This window comes from Callospermophilus lateralis, chromosome 13 (genome assembly GCF_048772815.1).
Source record: "Callospermophilus lateralis isolate mCalLat2 chromosome 13, mCalLat2.hap1, whole genome shotgun sequence".
NCBI classification, from domain to species: domain Eukaryota; kingdom Metazoa; phylum Chordata; class Mammalia; order Rodentia; family Sciuridae; genus Callospermophilus; species Callospermophilus lateralis.
Window position 1 is genome coordinate 59,630,278 of NC_135317.1, and position 19,173 is coordinate 59,649,450.

The 19,173-nt window shown below is 34.3% G+C and overlaps 1 protein-coding gene across 1 annotated transcript in view; it reads right to left on the reverse strand.

Moving 5' to 3' along the window:
- The window catches only part of Dnah14 (dynein axonemal heavy chain 14), a 343,676-nt gene extending 329,293 nt beyond the window's left edge, over window positions 1-14,383 (reverse strand). Inside the window, exons 1-3 of the mRNA XM_076872908.1 lie at window positions 14,355-14,383; window positions 13,560-13,697; window positions 6,848-6,999 (exon numbers count right to left, since the gene is read on the reverse strand). Coding sequence (XP_076729023.1) covers window positions 6,848-6,999; window positions 13,560-13,697; window positions 14,355-14,383 — 319 coding nt within the window. The remainder of the gene's footprint in view (window positions 1-6,847; window positions 7,000-13,559; window positions 13,698-14,354) is intronic.
- Between the last annotated feature and the right edge of the window lie 4,790 nt (window positions 14,384-19,173).

The following is a 19,173-nucleotide window of genomic DNA, read 5'->3' on the forward strand; positions in this document are numbered from 1 at the left end:
TTCTGTATTTCAATAGTGTCTGTCATGATATTTCCTTTTTCATCAGGAATTTTAGTAATTTCAGTTTTCTCTCTCCTTTCCATTAGGGTGGCTAAGGGTTTGTGAATTTTATTGAGATATTTAAAGAACCAGCTTTTTTTGTCAATTTATTTTTTCCATTCATTCTAATTTATTATTCACAACAGCAGAATGCATTAAAATTCATATTACACATATTGAGCACAATTTTTAATATCTCTGGTTGTACACAAAGAAGAGTTACACTATCTGTGTCTTCATACATGTACTTAGAGTAATTATGTCCATCACATTCTACCATCTTTCTGATGGTGCACTGTTTGGGGCATATATATTTATAATTGTTATGTCTTCTTGATGTATGTTTCCACTGAGCAGTATAAAATGTGCTTCTTTGTCACTTTTGATTAACTTTGGCTTTAAGTCTACTTTTTTTGATATGAGAATGGAAAACTCCTGCTTGTTTCTGCAGTCCATGTGAGTTTCTTCCCAACCTTCAGTCTATGGATATCTTTTCCTATGAGATGAGTCTCTTGGAGGCAGCATATTGTTGGGTCTTTTTTTTTTTTCAATCCAATCTGACAGTCTAAGTTTTTGATTGTTGAGTTTAGGCTATTAACATTCACAGTTATTATTGAGACATGATTTGTATTCCCAGCCATTTTTGTTTTTGGTATTTAACTTGACTTGGTTTCTCCTTGGATTAGTTTTTCCTTTAGCGTAAAACCTCTCTCTGTTTATTTTCATTGTTTTTCAATTCCTCTTCAAGGAATATTTTGCTGAAGATGTTCTGTAGTACAGGCTTTCAAGTTGTAAATTCTTTTAACTTTCATTTATCATGAAAGGTTTTTATTTCATCATCAAATCTAAAGCTTAATTTTGCTGGCTATAAGATTCTTGGTTGTCATCCATTTTCTTTCAGAGCTTGATATATGTTGTTCTGGGTTGAAAAATCTGCACAGAATCTAATTGGTTTCCCCCTATATATAACCCGATTCCTTTCTCTCGTGGTTTTTAATATTCTTATTCTGTATGTTAGGCATTTTCATTATAATGTGCTTTGGTATGGATCTGTTGTGATTTTGTACATTTGGCATCCTTATATAAGCCTCTTGAATTTGGTTTTCCAATTCATTCTTCATGTTGGGAAAATTTTCTGATATTATCTCATTGAATAGATATCTCATTCCTTTGATTTGGAACTCTATTCCTTCCCTCCCAAGAACTCTTGAATTTGGTCTTTTTACACTATTCCATATTTTTTGAATGTTCTGCTCATGGTTTCTTACCATTTTCACTCTGCTGTCTACATTCTTTTAAAAATTATATATTTTGTCTTCATTGTCTGAGGTCCTGTCTTCCAAGTGGTCTAATCTGTTGGTGATACTTTGTTTATTTATTTAACCGATTTTATTTTTTTAAACACACGACAGCGAGGTGCATTACAATTCTTATTATACATATTCAGCACAATTTTTCATATCTTTGTATAAAAAGTATGTTCACGCAAATTCATGTCTTTATACATGTACTTTTTTTTTGCATTACAATTCTTATTTCCCATACATACCACAATTTTTCATACCTCTGTTTGCATATAAAGTAGGTTGACAACCCAATTCATGTCTTCACACATGTACTTTGGATAATGATGTCCATCACAGTTCGCCATCCTTGCTATTCCCCTGTTGGTGATGCTTTCTATTGAGTTTTTTATTGGTTTAATGTTTCTTTAATTTCAAGGATTGTTTGGTTGTTTTTTTTTTTTCAGAACCTCTATCTCCTTACTGAAGCAATCTTTTGCTTCCTGTATTTGCTTATGTAACTTTTTATGGAGATGTTCTTTTGCTGCCTGTATTTGTTCTCTTATATCATCCTTTCATTCACAGAACATTTTAATTATACATCCTGAACTCCTTCTCTGACATCTCTTTTGTTGTGCTGGCCATGGATTCTAATAATGTATTCTCTTGATTTGTTTGGGGCATCTTTTTCCCCTTGTTTTTTTATGTTGTTCATGTGTTTTCCCTTCTAGCACTGTAGATCCGTGGCATTAAGTTTCTTTTACCCTACAGGCTTATAGTGCCCCTGCACAGTTCCAATACCTCTCCTTTGCAGGAAAGAACAATGTTAAACAATATAAACCTTAATCCAAATAGTTGCTATTAAGACATTTATCTTTTTGCCACAATATATAGAATTGGTGATTTCAATTATTATATACAATATAAACAGTAGGCATGCAAAAAGGATCTACAATTTCTGATGGTGGATAAAGAACAGGGGGTGAGGTGTAGGATGAGATGTTGAGGGGGTAGGAGGTGAGGATATACAGTTATTAGATCTTAGAAAGCTTGAAAGAGGAATCTAAAGAAGTTGGTTAACAGCTGTCGGGGAGAGGGGTGGTGGGGACTATGGATACCTACTCAGCCAGTGTTCCAAGCTGGAGGTTTACCCCAACTAAAGATGGCAATGAAGGTGTCCCAAGCTGGAGGTGACTGCATTCAGCGATGGAGTGTTAGGTCAGGTCAGGGGGAGCCAGGTGGTGGCACTGGGAGATGTGTTCAGAGATGCAGCTCTATGGCATGCAGTGTTGTTGCTATAAGCTGTCTCTGGACCCAGGGCAGGCTCCATGGGTGTTGGTGGTGCTGACCTAGGCCTGCCTGGGCTCCACAAGTGTCACTAGGGCTCTGTTTTGTCAATTTTTTAAATTGTTTCTTTTGTTTAAATTTCATTGACTTCTGCCCTGATTTTAATTATTTCCTGTCTTCTACTACTTTTGGTATTGGTTTGTTATTCTTTTTCTAGAACTTTGAGATGTAATGTCAGGTTGATTTTTTTTGACTTTTCCTTCTTTTAATGAATGAGCTTAATGCAATGAACTTCTCTTAGCACTACCTTCATAGTGTCCCATAGATTTTGATAATTTTTTTCTTTTTTAGATTTTGATAATTTGTATCAGAGTTCTCATTTACGTCTGATGTCTTCTGTTATTCATGCATCATTCAATAGTGTATTGTTTAGTCTCCAGGTGTTGGAGTACCTTCTATTTTTTATTTTACTATTGATTTCTAATTTTGTTCCATTATGGTCAGATAGAATGCAGGACAGTATCTCATTTTTTTGTATTTGCTAAGACTTACTTTGTGGCATAACATAAGTCTATTTTGGAGAAGGACTCATGTGCTGCTGAGAAGAAAGTGTATTCTCTTGTTGATGGGTGGAATATTCTATATATGTCTGTTAAGTCTAAATTATTGATAATATTATTGATTTCTACAGTTTCTTTGTTTAGTTTTTGTTGGAAGATCTATCCAATGGTGAGAAAGATGTATTAAAGTCACCCAGTATTGTTGTGTTATGGTCTATTTAGTCCTTGTAGTTGAGAAGGGTTTGTTTGATATACATAGATGCCCCTTGTTTGGGTCATAGATATTTATGATTATTATGTCTTGTTGGTGTATGAATCCCTTAAGCAGTATGAAATGTCCTTCTGTATCCCTTGGCTTTAAGTCACTTAGATATGAGGATGGAAACCCCTGCTTCTTTACATGGTCCATATGAGTGGTATTTTTTCCCCCACTGTTTCACCTTCAGTCTGTGGATGCTTTTTCCTGTGAGATCAGTCTCTTGAAAGCAGCATATTATTGAATCTTTTTTTCTTAATCCAATCTGTCAGCTTGTGTCTTTTAATTAATGAGTTTAGGCCACTGACATTCAGGGTTATTATTGAAATATGATTTATATTCCCAAACAGTTTGGTTTATTTTGGTTTTTAACTTGACTTGATTTCTCCTTTGATTGGCCTTTCCTTTAGTTCCTCCCTTTGCTGATTTTCATTGTTGTTTTTCATTTCCTCCTCCTGGAATATTTTGCTGAGAATGCTCTGTAGCGCAGGTTTTCTCACTGTAAATTCTTTTATCAAGAAAGGTTTTTATTTTGTCATCAAATCTGAAGCTTAATTTTATTTGATATAAGATTCTTGGTTGGCATCCATTTTCTATCAGAGCTTGGTATATGTTGTTCCAGGATCTCCTGGCTCTGAGGGTCTGGATTGAAAAATCTGCTGAGATCCAAATTGATCTCCCCCTATATGTAATCTGATCCCTATCTTGCCGCCTTTAAGATCCTATCCTTATTCTATATGCTAAACATTTTCATTATAATGTGACTTTCTGTAGATCTGTTTTAATTTAGTATCCTGTAAGCCTTTTGAATTTGATTTTTTAATTCATTCATGTTTGGAAATTTTCTGATATTATTTCATTGAAGAGATTGCACATTCCTTTGGTTTGAATCTCTGTGTCTTCCTCTATCCCAATACATCTTAGATTTGGTCTTTTGGTGCTATCCCCTAAGTCTTGGATATTCTGTTCATAGTTTCTTACCACCTTCACTGTGTGGTCAACTTTATTTTCAAGATTGTATATTTTGTCTTGTCTTATATTCTATCTGCCAAGTGATACAGTCTGTTGGTAAGGCTTTCTACTGAGTTTTTTGTTTTTTTTTAACTTGGTTTATTGGATCCTTCATTTTAAGAATGTCTGCTTTTTTCCCCCCAGAATCTCTCTCTCTTTCTTGAAGTAATCTTTTGCTACATGTATCTGCTCTCTTATCTCTGTTTGTGTAATGAATAGTTACCTGTATTTGTTCTCTTATCTCTTTGTTGGAGTAATCGATTTTTGCCTGTATTTGCTCACTTTGGTCATTGTTTAATTCACAGATCATTTTAGTCATGTACATTCTGAACTCCTTCTGACATTTCACCAACTTTGCTGTCCATGAATCCTATTATTGTAGTATCTTGGTTTGTTTGGGGCAGTTTCTCCCCTTATTTTTGCATGTTGTCTATGTGTTTCCTTTCTTGCAGTGCAGATCTGAGGTATTAGTTTCTACCCTACAATCTTGCAGTATACCTGCAGATTACCTATACTTCATCTTAGTGTTGGGCTTCCTGTCCCTGGTCAGTGTCCCACAATGGATACTACTGCAACTAAAGGTGGTGGCAGCAACAGCAGAGATAACTCAAGATAGCAGTGGGTGTCCAAGATGGATGCAACCAATTTCAGAGATGGGGCTGAAAGGATGGACCTTACAATGGCTTTGGGATGTCTGTTCGGAGATGCAATTGCTTCCTGGCCCTGTCTGTTGTCCCAAGGTGAAGACTTCTGTGTGGGGAGGGCTATGGTGATGGCTGTAGTGTCCCAAGATGGAGGTGGGCTAGGCCTGGTTTCCCAATTGGGTTGGTGGGCGTGGTCCTAGGCCTGGGCCTAGGCTTTGATGTGAATCTGCTGGTCAGTGGGGATAGTCCTAGGCCTGACCTGGGCCTGGGCTTTGGTGCAGGGAGGTGGAGGTGGTCCTATGCCTGGGCCTGGGCTTTGGAGTAGGTTTGCCAGTTGGTGGGGCAGTCCTCAATGATTACTAGTTAAAAAAAATGTTAATTATTTGTATGTCTACATTTGAGAAACATCTATTCAGATAATTTGCCCATTTTTCAGTTGGGCTATTTGGGGATTTTTGCTCCTTATATATTCTGGATATTAATCTCTTGTCAGATGATTAGTTTGAAAGATTTTTCTCCCATTCTTCAGGTTTGTCTCTTCACTCTGTTGATTGGTTCCTTTGTTCTGCTGAAGCTTTCTATTAAGTTTCTTGGTTTTGTTTGTTTGTTTTTAAATAAAACAAATCATTCTGGGTGCAGTGGTGCGTGCCTGTAATCCCAGCAGCTTGGGAGGCTGAGGCAGGAGGATTGTGAGTTCAAAGCCTGTCTCATCAATGGCAAGGTGCTAAGCAACTCAATGAGTTCCTGTCTCTATATAAAATTCAAAATAGGGCTGGGATGTGGCTCAGTGGCCGAGTGTCCCTGTGTTCAATCCCTAGTAACCCCCCACAAAAAAAAAATTATGAGAGAAAACACATACCAAAAAGCCATGCTTGTAATACCAGCCATCCTAAAACATTATTCTAGATTTCTGGCCCTCCAGAATCACAAACACTATCTGACTAAAATGGTTTCTTCCCCAAGGATTAAATGAGACTTGAGATAATAGACAAAACAGTGTCAGGACTGGGATGAGGAGCCCTAACAGCTTATTTCTTTAAAGTCAAAAAAGGGAAGGGAGACTTTAGAATCTACTGGCAAGAAGGAGTCTTCCATGATGTAATATCACAAGAGTGACAACACATACTATTGATTAGGAGCAGTTATACAGATTCCACTCACACTCAAGGGAAGGGTATGAACCCACCACATCCATGCAGGTTTTGCGCTACCTGAGGCATTCCTAATTTTGAGAATATTTCTTTAAAAAAAAATAAAAGAAGCCTATGTGACTGAGGGTGTCCTAAAACTTCAGCTTCAATAGCTTGATAACAAATCCACCTCTAGACCATGATATTTCACTGAAAAACTAAAAAGTTTCCTTTTCCTATAAATTTTAAAATATTGATACATATAAGAATTTCAGTTATAGAAAAAAAACACCATCTGTGAAATGTTAGTAGAGAAAAATCTGTTGAAATTAACTGGCAATTTAAATTCTATACCAAAGACATAAAATTGTTAAAAATGATACCATCAGTACAAAGGTAAAACTATACAATTTATTTATCATTCTAAAAGCATAACCCTCAGATTGTCCTTAAATAAAAAATATAATTTTTGAACAGTCTGTCAATTTTTACATTAAGACAAACAAAAAAAATTTGTCAAATCTTTAAGCACCCAAACACATAAAATTCAGTAAGACTGTTTTTTTTTCCAAACCACAGAAAGTTTTTTTTTTAAAGTAATGTTTTCTAAGCAAGATGTTTCAGTGATGATACATACCTGTTGTGTCATATGACAAAAAACTGACTTCCCTAGCTTTTGGATAAGCATTAGTATGCTCCTGTTTTCCCCAGGGTTTCCTTTTCTCTTTTTGGGAAGTTGGTTCTGGGGCAACTGTATGTGGTTGAGTTATGCTTTCTTTAAGGAAATCTAAAAATGAAACCATTATCAAAAGAATAAATATGATGAACATAAATAATACCATAGTATTTTCACATACCAAGCAATATAGTTGATTATTATGTGAGGCACTATAATAACACTGTAGTTAAGAGCACAGGCTCAGTGTTAAACCATCTGGGTTCCATGCTCAGAGACAAACTACCATGCACAGTTCAATGATTTACCTTATAAGTTACTGTCTGACTTAACATTCTTATCTTTGAAATGATGAGAGTTGTAGGAAGAACCTCATAGGCTTAAAATACTTAAATTAGAAAGTGCTTACTTATTAAGGTAAATATTATTTGTGATTTTGTTATTACACTAAAATCTTTGAAATGTAAATCCTTATATAAAATTCACAGAAAAACTCTTGTATTAACTAACTTGGTAATTGAATAAAAAATATTTAGATATAAATGCAGAAGAGTAGCAAAGGATCCATATCTCAGATTTCTTCTATGCTTACTTAATTCGTATGTTTTCAACACATACAAGAAAGAGAAACTATTGACAACAGAAGTTTTAATTAAGTAATCAATTTTTGCAGCAGAGTCTTAACTATGTTTTCAAGACTGTTCTCAAACTCCTGGGCCCAGGAAAATCTTCTTGCCTCAATATATAGCAGGTATGCTACACTGCACCTGGCAATAAAGCTTTTTAGAAGGAAATACATTTTTACTTGATTCTCTCACTTATTTAACAAATACTTATGTAGTGCAAGGCATCAAGTTATAATCTAATAGGGAATAAGACACAATAATTACAAACAAAACAAAACACATGTAAATGAAATAACCAGTAAGTCTGTTTCAGCCAATAGTCCCAACTCAGAGAGATTTCCCCATTCATATGATCAGAGAGACACACACACCCTGTTTCTCATTGTGGGTAAGGGTATAGAGCTGGGAGAGAAAATGTGGGCTTTTTTGGAAAGTTTGTGTGAAATAGTTTTAAAAACTTTCTGCTAGCATTAACCTCTATTACCAGAGTTTCTCCCACCCCCTGGCTTATTCCCTAGGGACACCCTAGTTATTCCCTAAGGACACCACTGATGTGAAACCCTTTCGAGTGCTTGTTGTTTCCAATATCACATTCTATCTACCCCAGACTGGAAAGGGGATCATTTTCCTCCTTGCTCACCATTCACTAACTTCAAATCATTACAACTTGCCCTTAAAAAAAAAAAACAAAAAAAAAAAACGCCATGAAATATAATCCTACTCCTTTGAAGCTAATGCCTTTTCGTTATACCATACCCTTTTGGTCTTCTTTGATCTGCCAGTTTCCTAGTCACTCAACTAATCTAGAACTTCAGCTCCTGAGAGGGCCCATTTTTTCTATATGAAACCTGCCACCATTTGATAACTTCAGTGTTTCTGAATTAAGACCTGTTTGATACTATGCCTGCCCCCACTTTCTAGATATTCTCACAGCTCTAGTCTACCTCAACCAATCACACTCAAGCAACTTTATGCCACATTTCTGCCATAGGTTTTATTTTCAGATTGACCTAAAGAAAGTCTACTCAATAATATATAGTTGCTCCATGTGTGGTTACTGTTACATCATTGTGCTTGTCATCACTTTCCCTTTTATGATTAGATCTGAAATATCCTCCAAAGGCTCATGTGTTAGTCCCCAATGAGGCACTGTGTAGGTGGGGCTTTTAGAAATGATTGGATTATACCATTTGACCCAGCTATCCCACTCCTCAGTTTATACCCAAAGGACTTAAAAATCAGCATATTACAGTAAAGCAGCCACATTGATGTTTATAGCAATTCACAACAAGTAAATTATAGAACCAACCTAGGTGCCCTTCAATAGATGAATGGATAAAGAAAATGTGAGATATATATATATATATATATATATATATATATATATATATATATACACACACACATATACATACATACATACACACTCAATGGAATATTACTCAGCTTTAAATAAGAATGAAATTATGTCATTTGCCAGTAAATAGATGGAGTTGGAGAATATCATGCTAAGAGAAATAAGCCAATTCCCCAAAACAAAGGCCAAATGTTTTCTCTAATATGCAGATGCTAATTCACAATAAGGCGGGGGGGGGGGGTGTGTGGCAGGGGCACTAGAGAAGAATAGCATTACCTTGGATTAGGCAGAGGGAAGTGAAGGGAGGTGATGAGAGGGGATGTGGGGATAGAAAAGATAGTAGAATGAAACAGACATTATTGCTTTATGTATATATGTGACTGCATGACCAATGTGATTCTACAACACGTACACTGAGAAAATGAGAAATTATATCTTATCTATGTACAATATATCAAAGTGCATAATGCATTCTACTGTCAGATATAACTAATTAAAACAAATTTAAAAAAGAAATTATTGGATTATGAGGGATCTAATCTTATCATTGATGGATTTGTGATCTGAATTATTGGGAGATGGTGGAAACTACAGGAGGAGGGACCTAGTTAAAGAAAATGGGTGTTAAAGGCACACCCTTGGAACTATATCTTGTCCCTGGTCCCCTCTTCCTTTCTGGTCTAATTCCTAGCTACTAGGAGCTGAGCAGCTTTCCTCCATTACACCCTTCCTCCATGATGTTCTGCCTCACCTCAGGCCCAAAACAATGGAGCTTACTGAACATGGACTGAAACCTCTGAAACCATGAGCCAAAATAAATCGCTCCTAGATATATAATTTTATTGGATATCTTATCTATTTATTTATTTATTTTCTGGGCCCAGTAACCCACACCCATAATCCCCATAATCCCAGTGACTTGGGAGGGTAAGCCAGGATTGCAAGTTGGAGGCCAACATCAGCAATTTATGAAGTCTTTTAGCAACTTAGTAAGACCCTGTCTCAATAATAAAAAATAAAAAGGACTGGGGATGTAGCTCAGTGATAAAGTGACTCCGGGTTCAATCCTCAGTACCAAAAATTATCTATGTATATATCTATATCTATCTATCTATATCTATCTATCTACATATATGGGATGGGTACAATGGTGGGTGCCTATAATCCCAACAACTCTGGAGGTTGAGGGAGAAGGATTGTGTATTAATTTAACAGGCAATATAGGAGAAAATATATTATTTAAAATGCTAAAGTCTTGGTCCAGCTCAGAAAGAAAAAAAAAAGGGAACATTGATTTTGACAGACCCTAAAAACACCTGAGAAATTATGTAGAAAGAGAAGTAAAAACTTATGAAAGAAACAGAAAAAGAGCAGATAGAAAAGTAGAAAGAAAACCTTAAAGAAAGAATAACTCAACAATATATAGTTGCTCTATAATGTTACTATTATACTGTATAACAAAGAAGAGTTTAGAAAACATAAACAGTAAATAGTTTTCCTCAAAATCAAGGGGAAAAAGGAAGTTAAGTGGTTAAAAGAAAAAAAATGTGGCAGAATGGTATAGTAAAATAAAGATTATTTTGTTTATAAATTAATCATTTCTATCATTTCTATGAGGATTTATCCATGAGGAAGCAACCTTGAAGAGTCTTATCAGTATAGTAAAGGTGGTAGAATACATGTTGAGGAGTGAGTGAGAAGTCAAGAGTTGGAGGAAGTTTCAGCCAGGATTTTAAGATAACTGATACTATAGTGGTAACTGCCAAAAAGAAATACAGACCTCAAAGATGTTTCAGGATTGTTTTGTTTAAAATTGTTAAATATATAACATGTTCATATTCAGACAGAAAAGAGCTAATAGAAAGGAAGAGATGAGAGAAGATAATGAATTGACACTATGTTCCTGAGGACATGGAAGGAGAGGAACTCTAGAATGAGGTGGTAGATTTACCTTAAAGGAAAAGAGGTAAAATTATCACCCAAGACAAGTACTGCAGATGGGGCTGAAAGCTTATAAAAGCGTGGATACTGAAGAGCTGGATAAAAAGGGAAAATAAAAATCCTGGAAATGATAGAATTTGAGATAGGGAGAAGGAAGGAAGACAAAATAAAATGGAGTTAAGAAGATCTTTAGATGTTACTGGCACCAAAACAGGCTGGTAGACCAATGGTACAGAATAAAAGACACAGAGACTAACCCACAAAATTACAACTACTTCATATTAGACAAAGGTGCCAAAAGCACGCACTGTAGAAAGGATAGCATCTTCAACAAATGGTGCTGGGAAAACTGGAAATCCATATGCAACAAAATGAAACTGAATCCCTATCTCGCACCATGCACAAAAGTTAACTCAAAATGGATCAAGGACCTAGGGATTAAACCAAAGACTCTTCGTCTAATAGAAGAAAAAGTAGGCCCTAATTTCCATCACGTGGGATTAGGCCCCAATTTCCTTAATAAGACACCGGTAGCACAAGAATTAAAACCAAGAATCAACAAATGGGATGAATTCAAACTAAAAAAGTTTTTTTCTCAGCAAGAGAAATAATATGTGAGTTGAATAGGGACCTACATCCTGGGAACAAATTTTTAGCCCTCACATATCAAATAGAGCACTAATCTCTAGGGTATATAAAGAGCTCAACAAGATAAGCACCAAAAAAACAAATAATCCAATCAATAAATGGGCCAAGGACCTGCACAGACACTTATCAGAAGAGGATATACAATCAGTCAACAAATATACAAAAAAATGGTCATCATCTCTAGCAATAAGAGAAATGAAAATTAAAACTACACTAAGATACCACCTCACTCCAATAAGAGTGGCAGCCATTATGAAGACAAACAATAACAAGTGCTGGCGAGGATGTGGGGAAAAAGGTACACTCATACACTGCTGGTGGGACTGCAAATTGGTGTGGCCAATTTGGAAAGTGGTATGGGAGATTCCTTGGAAAGCTGGGAATGGAACCACCATTTGACCCAGCTATTCCTCTTCTCGGACTATACCCAAAGGACCTCAAAACAGCATACTCCAGGGACACAGCCACATCAATGTTTATAGCAGCACAATTCATAATAGCTAAACTGTGGAGCCAACCTAGATGTCCTTCAGTGGATGAATGGATAAAAAAAATGTGGCATTTATTCACAATGGAATATTACTCAGCAATAAAAAAGAGTAAGATCATGGCATCTGCAGGGAAATGGATGGCATCAGAGAAGATTATGCTAAATGACGTTAGCCAATCTCCCCCCAAAAAATCAAATGCCGAATGTCTTCTCTGATATAAGGGGGGTAACTCAAAATGGGGTTGGGAGGGAGAGCAAGGGAGGAAGATTACCTCTTGATAGGGAATAGGGGTGGGAGGGAAAGGGAAGGAGAAGGGGAATAGCATGGATGGTGGAAGGAGACCCTCATTATTATACAAAATACATGTATGAAGATGTGAATTTGGTGTCAACATACCTTACATATAATCAGAGATATGATAAATTGTGGTATAAAGGTGTATTAAGAATTGTAATAAAAAATAATAATAAGAGAGCTCATGTATAAGGCATAACTTGGAGTGAACATACTTATATACAGAGTTACAAAAAATGGTGTTGTGAATGGATAATTAAGATTGTAATGCATTCATTATTGTCATGTATGTAAGAAATAAAAAAAAGATGATCTATACCTTAAAAAAAGACATGAAAGAGTGATGCAAACTGTAAATTAGTACCGAGATATCAGACATTCTTGGTGGTGTTAGTGACCCCTGTTGTTGTTATGGTGGTGGTGGTTGTAGTTATTATTTTTACTACTACTTTTATTATTATGATTAGATTATGTTTCCTTAAAAAACGGGCTTTGTACAGCACAATTCACAACAGCCAAGCTATGAAGCTAACACAGATGTCTTTCAACAGATGAATGGATAAAGAAAATATGGTAGGAGTATTACTCAGCCACAAAGAAGAATGACTTTATGGCATTTTCTCATAAATGAATGGAACTGGAGACTATCATGCTAAGTGAAATAAGCCAGTCCCAGAAAGAGAAAGTCAAATGTTTTCTGTGATATGTGGAAGTAATCCAAAATAAGTGGGGGTGGGGAGTGGGTAAAAAAAGGATAGAAGAAAGATCAGTGGAGTAGACAAAGGGAAATGAAGAGAAGGGAGGAGGGACGAGATAGGGAAAGACAGTGGAATGAATCTGGCCTAACTTTCCTATGTACACATATGACTATACCACAGTGAATCTCAATATCCACAAGATACTAATTTTAAAAAACATAAATAAATAGCATAAAGATCAGTAGAGGGAAGGGAACAGGGAGAGGGAAGAGGGGAGGAAAATGGGAAATACTAGAGACTAAATTAGAACAAATTATATTCCATGCTTTTATAATTATCTCAAAATGAATCCTATTGTCATGTATCACTAAGAAGAACAAATTAAAAAAATAAAATATTTCATCAGAAAAAAATATAAAAGCAGGCTTTGTATTTTAAGACATTGCTAACTGCATTGCTAATGAAATTAGCCAAGTATCAAGTATTATATTTTGAAAGTAGACTCCAGTATTTCAATCTATTTCACTTGCTTTCTTAATCTAATGTTATGTAACCCTTTTTCCATTTCCATAAAAGAAAACATAAATCAACATGCCTGGATAGTAGTCTTGATAAATTTCTGTCTTCTCTGACATCAAGGGTACAGACCGCCTTTTAAACATTTTATATTTCAATGTGTCCTTTACTGGTTCTTGAGCTGTCTGAGTCTCTAATGGTATATCAATTTTGTACTTTCGTACTTTATATTTTAAAAACCTAAGATGACAAAGAAGACAATTCTAAGAGTATAAATGAATAATCTCTCTAACAAAATATTGAACTACTAGCATATTATTGAAAATTTCATTTATAATTTCAATTTTTATAATTGAAACAACATAGTTTTGATAAATGCTGTGATAAACATTATCTATAACTAAAGATTAAATAATCTGTACTTTAAAATCTAATGTCTATCATTTCAAGCAATTTTTAGATAGGTATAACTGTTTTAGTATAAGAAAATAAATATCATAAATGGTCATTGAAATTTAAGGTTGATTTCATTTTTGGAGAAATATCTCCAATTAAGTTAGTGGCAGAAAAAAGTCAACACAGTTTTCAAAAATTTCTAGTTATGTGAGAACAACTCATATATTGTCCTCCTTTATGAAAAGAACAAACCAAAAGTCCAACCCATATCAGGATTATAACCCAAATATTTTTACAGCACATTGGCCAACTGTCTACTTTTTAAATGTTGGAAAAAAATTTTTTCTTAAGAACAGAATCCAAAGTCACTGCCTACAACCAACTTACACAGTAGACCATAATTTTACCAGGCAGAGGAAATTCAGTGTTCCGTAAAGCTTTACATGTGCTTTTCAGAGGGAAAAAGTACCTAGTGATATATTAAACAAAATGCTTAATCACGTGAATAAGAAGGCAAAACTTCTATTCATGGGTAAATAGAGCACAACTTCCTTGAGCTTATTTATGAATAGCTTATTAAGTACTTTTAAATGCTTTCCTGTGAACACACTGTGAGTCCCCATTTGATTTATAAATATTTTAAAATGTTTCCCTTTCATGGGTATTAAATTGTTTGCCATTTTCTTTACAATCTTTAAGAACTATATACAAATTTTGGATGGTAATTTTTAGATATTTTATATCTCTGTTTTGGATTTATCTTTCTACTTTTTTTGATGTCCCAGTACATAGAAGTTCTTAACTTTAGTATCATTTATCTATCTTTGCCCTTATGGATTATGTTATGTCTTCTTTAAGAAATTTTTCTTTACTCAAAAATTTTCTTAACAGTTTTAAAGTTTTTCCTTTCATAGGTCTTTTAATTTATACATATGTCCTTAAATCCTTGAATTTCCAGTATGGTGTAAAGGACAGACTCAATTGCTCTGTCATCCCAAATAAAGTGATACAATTATCAGAGAACCATTATAGAGCACTGACAGTAGCAACTATCCTCATCATATTTCTGAATTGATAAAGAACACTTTTAACACTTGACTATTAAATATGATATTTGCTTTAGTTTTCTGGTAAGAGCTCTGAATCAAATAGTTTTCTCTAAGAGTTTTTTTAAATCATTATTAGATGTTCATCACATGCTTTTCTTCTTTATTAATGGTAATTGATACTGGTGCATTTTTCTATATTGAATTAATATTGCATTTCTGGGATTGGACTGTGCAACTTGGTCCTGATGTATCAACTTTTTATATAGTTCTATAATTAGGTTAATATTTCATCTAGGATTTTTTATTTTAAGATCATAAATAAAATGGACTTGGGAGGTTATATAAATTACTCTCATAAGTTCAGTTAGGAACTACTTTATGTCTCTGTCTCTCTCTGTGTAGAAGAAATTTTGAAAGATTGGATATTTTGGGGGGAGGTGCTTTACCACTATGATACATTCCCAGACAATGCCCCCAACTTTTTTAAATTTTTGAGACAGGGTATCACTAGGTAGCTTAAGTCTTCACTAATTTGCTGAGGCTGTTCCTGAACTTGTGATCCTCTTGTCTAAGCCTCCTGAGCCTCTGGGATTTTAGAAATGTGCCACAGCTCCCAGTGTTAGAATGATTATTTCTTGAATGTTTGTTAAAACTCATATTTAAAGCTCTTAACCTGATGTGTATGGTCTCTGTATTGTGTGTGTGCATGTGGGGAGGCTGGCAGTAGTAGTGATTGACAACCACTCCTTCAATAATTTTAGTGATTGAAAAGAGTTCATCTTTGCTTGTTTCTTATTAAGTATATGTTAAATATATTTTTCTTAAAATTCTTATATTTTGTGTAATTTTTCAATTCTTTTTGTCATGAAAGTGTTGATAATATTATCTTTCAATTACAGGTCTCTCTGTATTTATCTCCTTTTTTCAATCTCATATTGGTTGCAGGACTCCTAAATGGCACTGCTCATTGTTGCAAGATTTATACTGAGGCCCACCTATTTTAGAAGCAATGTGTAAATACAACATTTTGTGAATCAGCTATATCACACAATTTTTTATAATGTGTGACATTGATAATGTAATTTAAACAATTCAATTATTTTACCACACTCAGTTCTAAGTTTTTTCTAATTTCTCTTACGAATCATACTTTCATGAATTACTCATAAAAGTGTTTTTAAAATATTATGTTTTGGATTTGGGATGTAGCTCAGTGGTAGAGTGCTTGCTTAGCATGCTCAAGGTCCTGAGTTTGATACTTAGTACCATGAAGAAACAAAAGTCTGTTTCATTTCTAAAAGTATTGGGTTTTCTAATTTGCCTCATTACTGATTTCTAATGTAATTAAAAGATATGTGTATTGTCTTTTTGAAAATTTATTAAAACTTTATAGCTCTGCATGCTCAAATTCTATAATCATTTCCTGTAACCTAACAGATAATCTGCGTCCTGCAGTTGTTGGTTGCAGTGTTCTGACAGACAGTATGTCTGTCTGTCTACCTATCTATCTATCACCAAACATGTGAGCCAATTGCAGTAGTGCATGCTTATATTCCCAGTTGCTCCAGAGGATGAGATAGGAGAATTGCAAAGCCAGCCTCAGCAACTTAGTGAGGCCCTAAGTAACTTAGTGAGATCCTATCTCAAAATAAAAATAAATTTTTTTTAAAAAAAGGCTGGGGATGTAGCTCAGTGGTTACACGTTCCTGGGTTCAATCTCTGATACCAAAAAAAAGTTAATTTGGTTGTTCATATTTTCTATATTCTTACTAATTTTGTGCTTGACCTTTCAATTAATGAGTGATTTCAATTAATGAGTATTAAAATTTCTTACTATGATAGATTTGTCAATTTCTCCTTCATTCTCTCAACTTTTGCTTCAAGTAGGCCTATATACATTTAGAACAATTATTATCTACTGAATTAAACATTTCATCATAAAATAGCCTTATTTATGTTTAGTTATCTTTTACTTTGCAGACTTTTTTCTGATACTGCATTATTTCTTGTGATAGTATAATAATGTCTTTGTCTTAAACATTTTTCCATTTTTAACAATTTGTCTATTGGTATGTCCTTATGTTTTTCATATTTCCATAACAAGCTTTTTATTTACTTCAACATTTAAAAAATTTAATGTATTTGTATGTATTGCGATTACCAGGATACTTTGGATTAATTTATGTCATTTTATTTTGTTTCCTATGGAACCTTTTTCTTACTTTTTCCATCTTATTTTCAGTCTCTATCTTTTCATTTTTCTTTCTAGAAAATTTTCTCATTTCTTTCAACTCTTCTCTGAATCTTAATTTTGCTATTATGTATTTAGTTTCCAAGAACTATTTTTAATTTTCCAAATGTTCTATATTTTTTAATTTTCCAAATGTTGACTAGTTTTCTTGATCTCTCTGGTCATCTAATGATAACTTTGTGATGGTTGTTGAACTTTTCTTCTCCATATATTGCCCGTTTCCTCCAAGCTTTTGTTTGAATTTTGTTATGCTATAAACTTCTCTCAAATGTCTCATGAGCATGGGTTGTGTGCTTATATTTAAGAATCATTGCTAAAAAGATATTGAGCAGCTCTTTATGCACTGTGGAATTGTCAACTGGGGGGTTTCACTGTGGGATGAATTGGTACTTAGTTGGGGTATGTCTCATTGGCCAAATATAAAGATATTTCCTTTTGGCTGAGAATAATGAAATGTAACATTTCAGATAATAATGTTCTTAGCATTTGACTTTGAGGTTCCTCTAAGTCTAGTAGAAGAAGAAACCTTGATTTGAGGACAGTATTCTACTTCAAGTTGTGCTCTCAGTTTGATCTGCCTAGGCAGTAGACCTCCAATCTCCTACTGGACCTGAAGGAGAAACAGTCTCTTGGCTGTGAGAGGTGAGAAAGGAGTTTTGGGTTCTAATGATTTTTGTATACTTCCAGAGGTTCCTGGTATCTCCAATCTTGAATGTGTGAGGGATTGGGGGAGGGTTGGGAGGGTTGGGGATGAATCAATATGCTTTAGGGCCTCACCCACTGCTATCTTGGGTTTCCACTTCTGCTCTATTAAATCAATTATCATTGATTCATCTGTTTTCAAGTTTCCAAAATTTTATTGGTTTCTCTCATATGGTTTTTGTTTCATTTCTCATTCTCTTATGGTCATCTTCTTTTAAAAATCTCTTTTAGTGAGATTTCAGGAAAGAGAATAGTGCAAGCAATGTGTTCAATCCACCATGTTTAAGTCAGGAAATGATTATTTTAAAATCATTTTTCTTTCCTTCTAGAATTCTTTATAAATGTTGATACTTCTAGTTTGATTATCCTTGGCTCATAACTTTTCTCTCATTCTTTTTAGCACTTTATTCCTTCTTAATGCTTTCTGAAAGTTTCTTCCTCATGATCTTGTAATTTTCCAAATATTCTATCTATCTATCTATCTATCTATCTATCTATCTATCTATCAATCAATCACCAAACCATCTTGGGTTTGGTTTAAGGTAGATAGATAGATAGACTCTGTTATTGAACTCATCACCTTAGAGTATTTTTTTAACTATGATATTTTTCATACCCAGTACTTCCAGTTGGTTTCTGTTTTACATTAATAATACTTTCTCTTATTTTTTGAGGGTACTTGGTGTGGTTTAAATAATTATCCTTTCTGATCCATTACTTCTACTTTTCTTTGTAAAAGGGTGGTTTGATGGGGAAAAGCTAGAAACTAGTGTTAATTTGCTTATCTTGTCAGTAATCACTCTACAAAATCAAGGCTTTCTAAACCTCAGAACCCTCAATCAGTCCTCACATGGCATGTTAAGATTTTTCCTGTCAGACTGTTTTACCACTGGCCATATATTGTTTAAATCTTACTTCATAAAAATATTTCATTTATTATATATTATTTTTACCTTGGTTTTATGTTCCTTTCCTCTTTGTCCATCACGATTCACAGTTGTCAAGTCAATGGGTACAAATGTCTATTTGTTTTCTGAATGAAATGTGAAGTAACTGGCTACAAAAAAATTACATCCACATCATTTTTTAATAAAAAGACAATTTTACAACTTTGGCTACTGACATTCAAAACTCCATATATAGTTCCCAATTTCTCTAGAAGCTTAATACAATATCCCAGTTATCTTCTAGTATTTTTTTGTATATGGCATAACTTCCAGATCATTCACTATATGTTTGTTATCCTTTCAGAGCAACCTCTGTATTATCTAACTTCTTTTCTAACGTAATTTTTCCTTCTTATATTTAAGGGTTTATA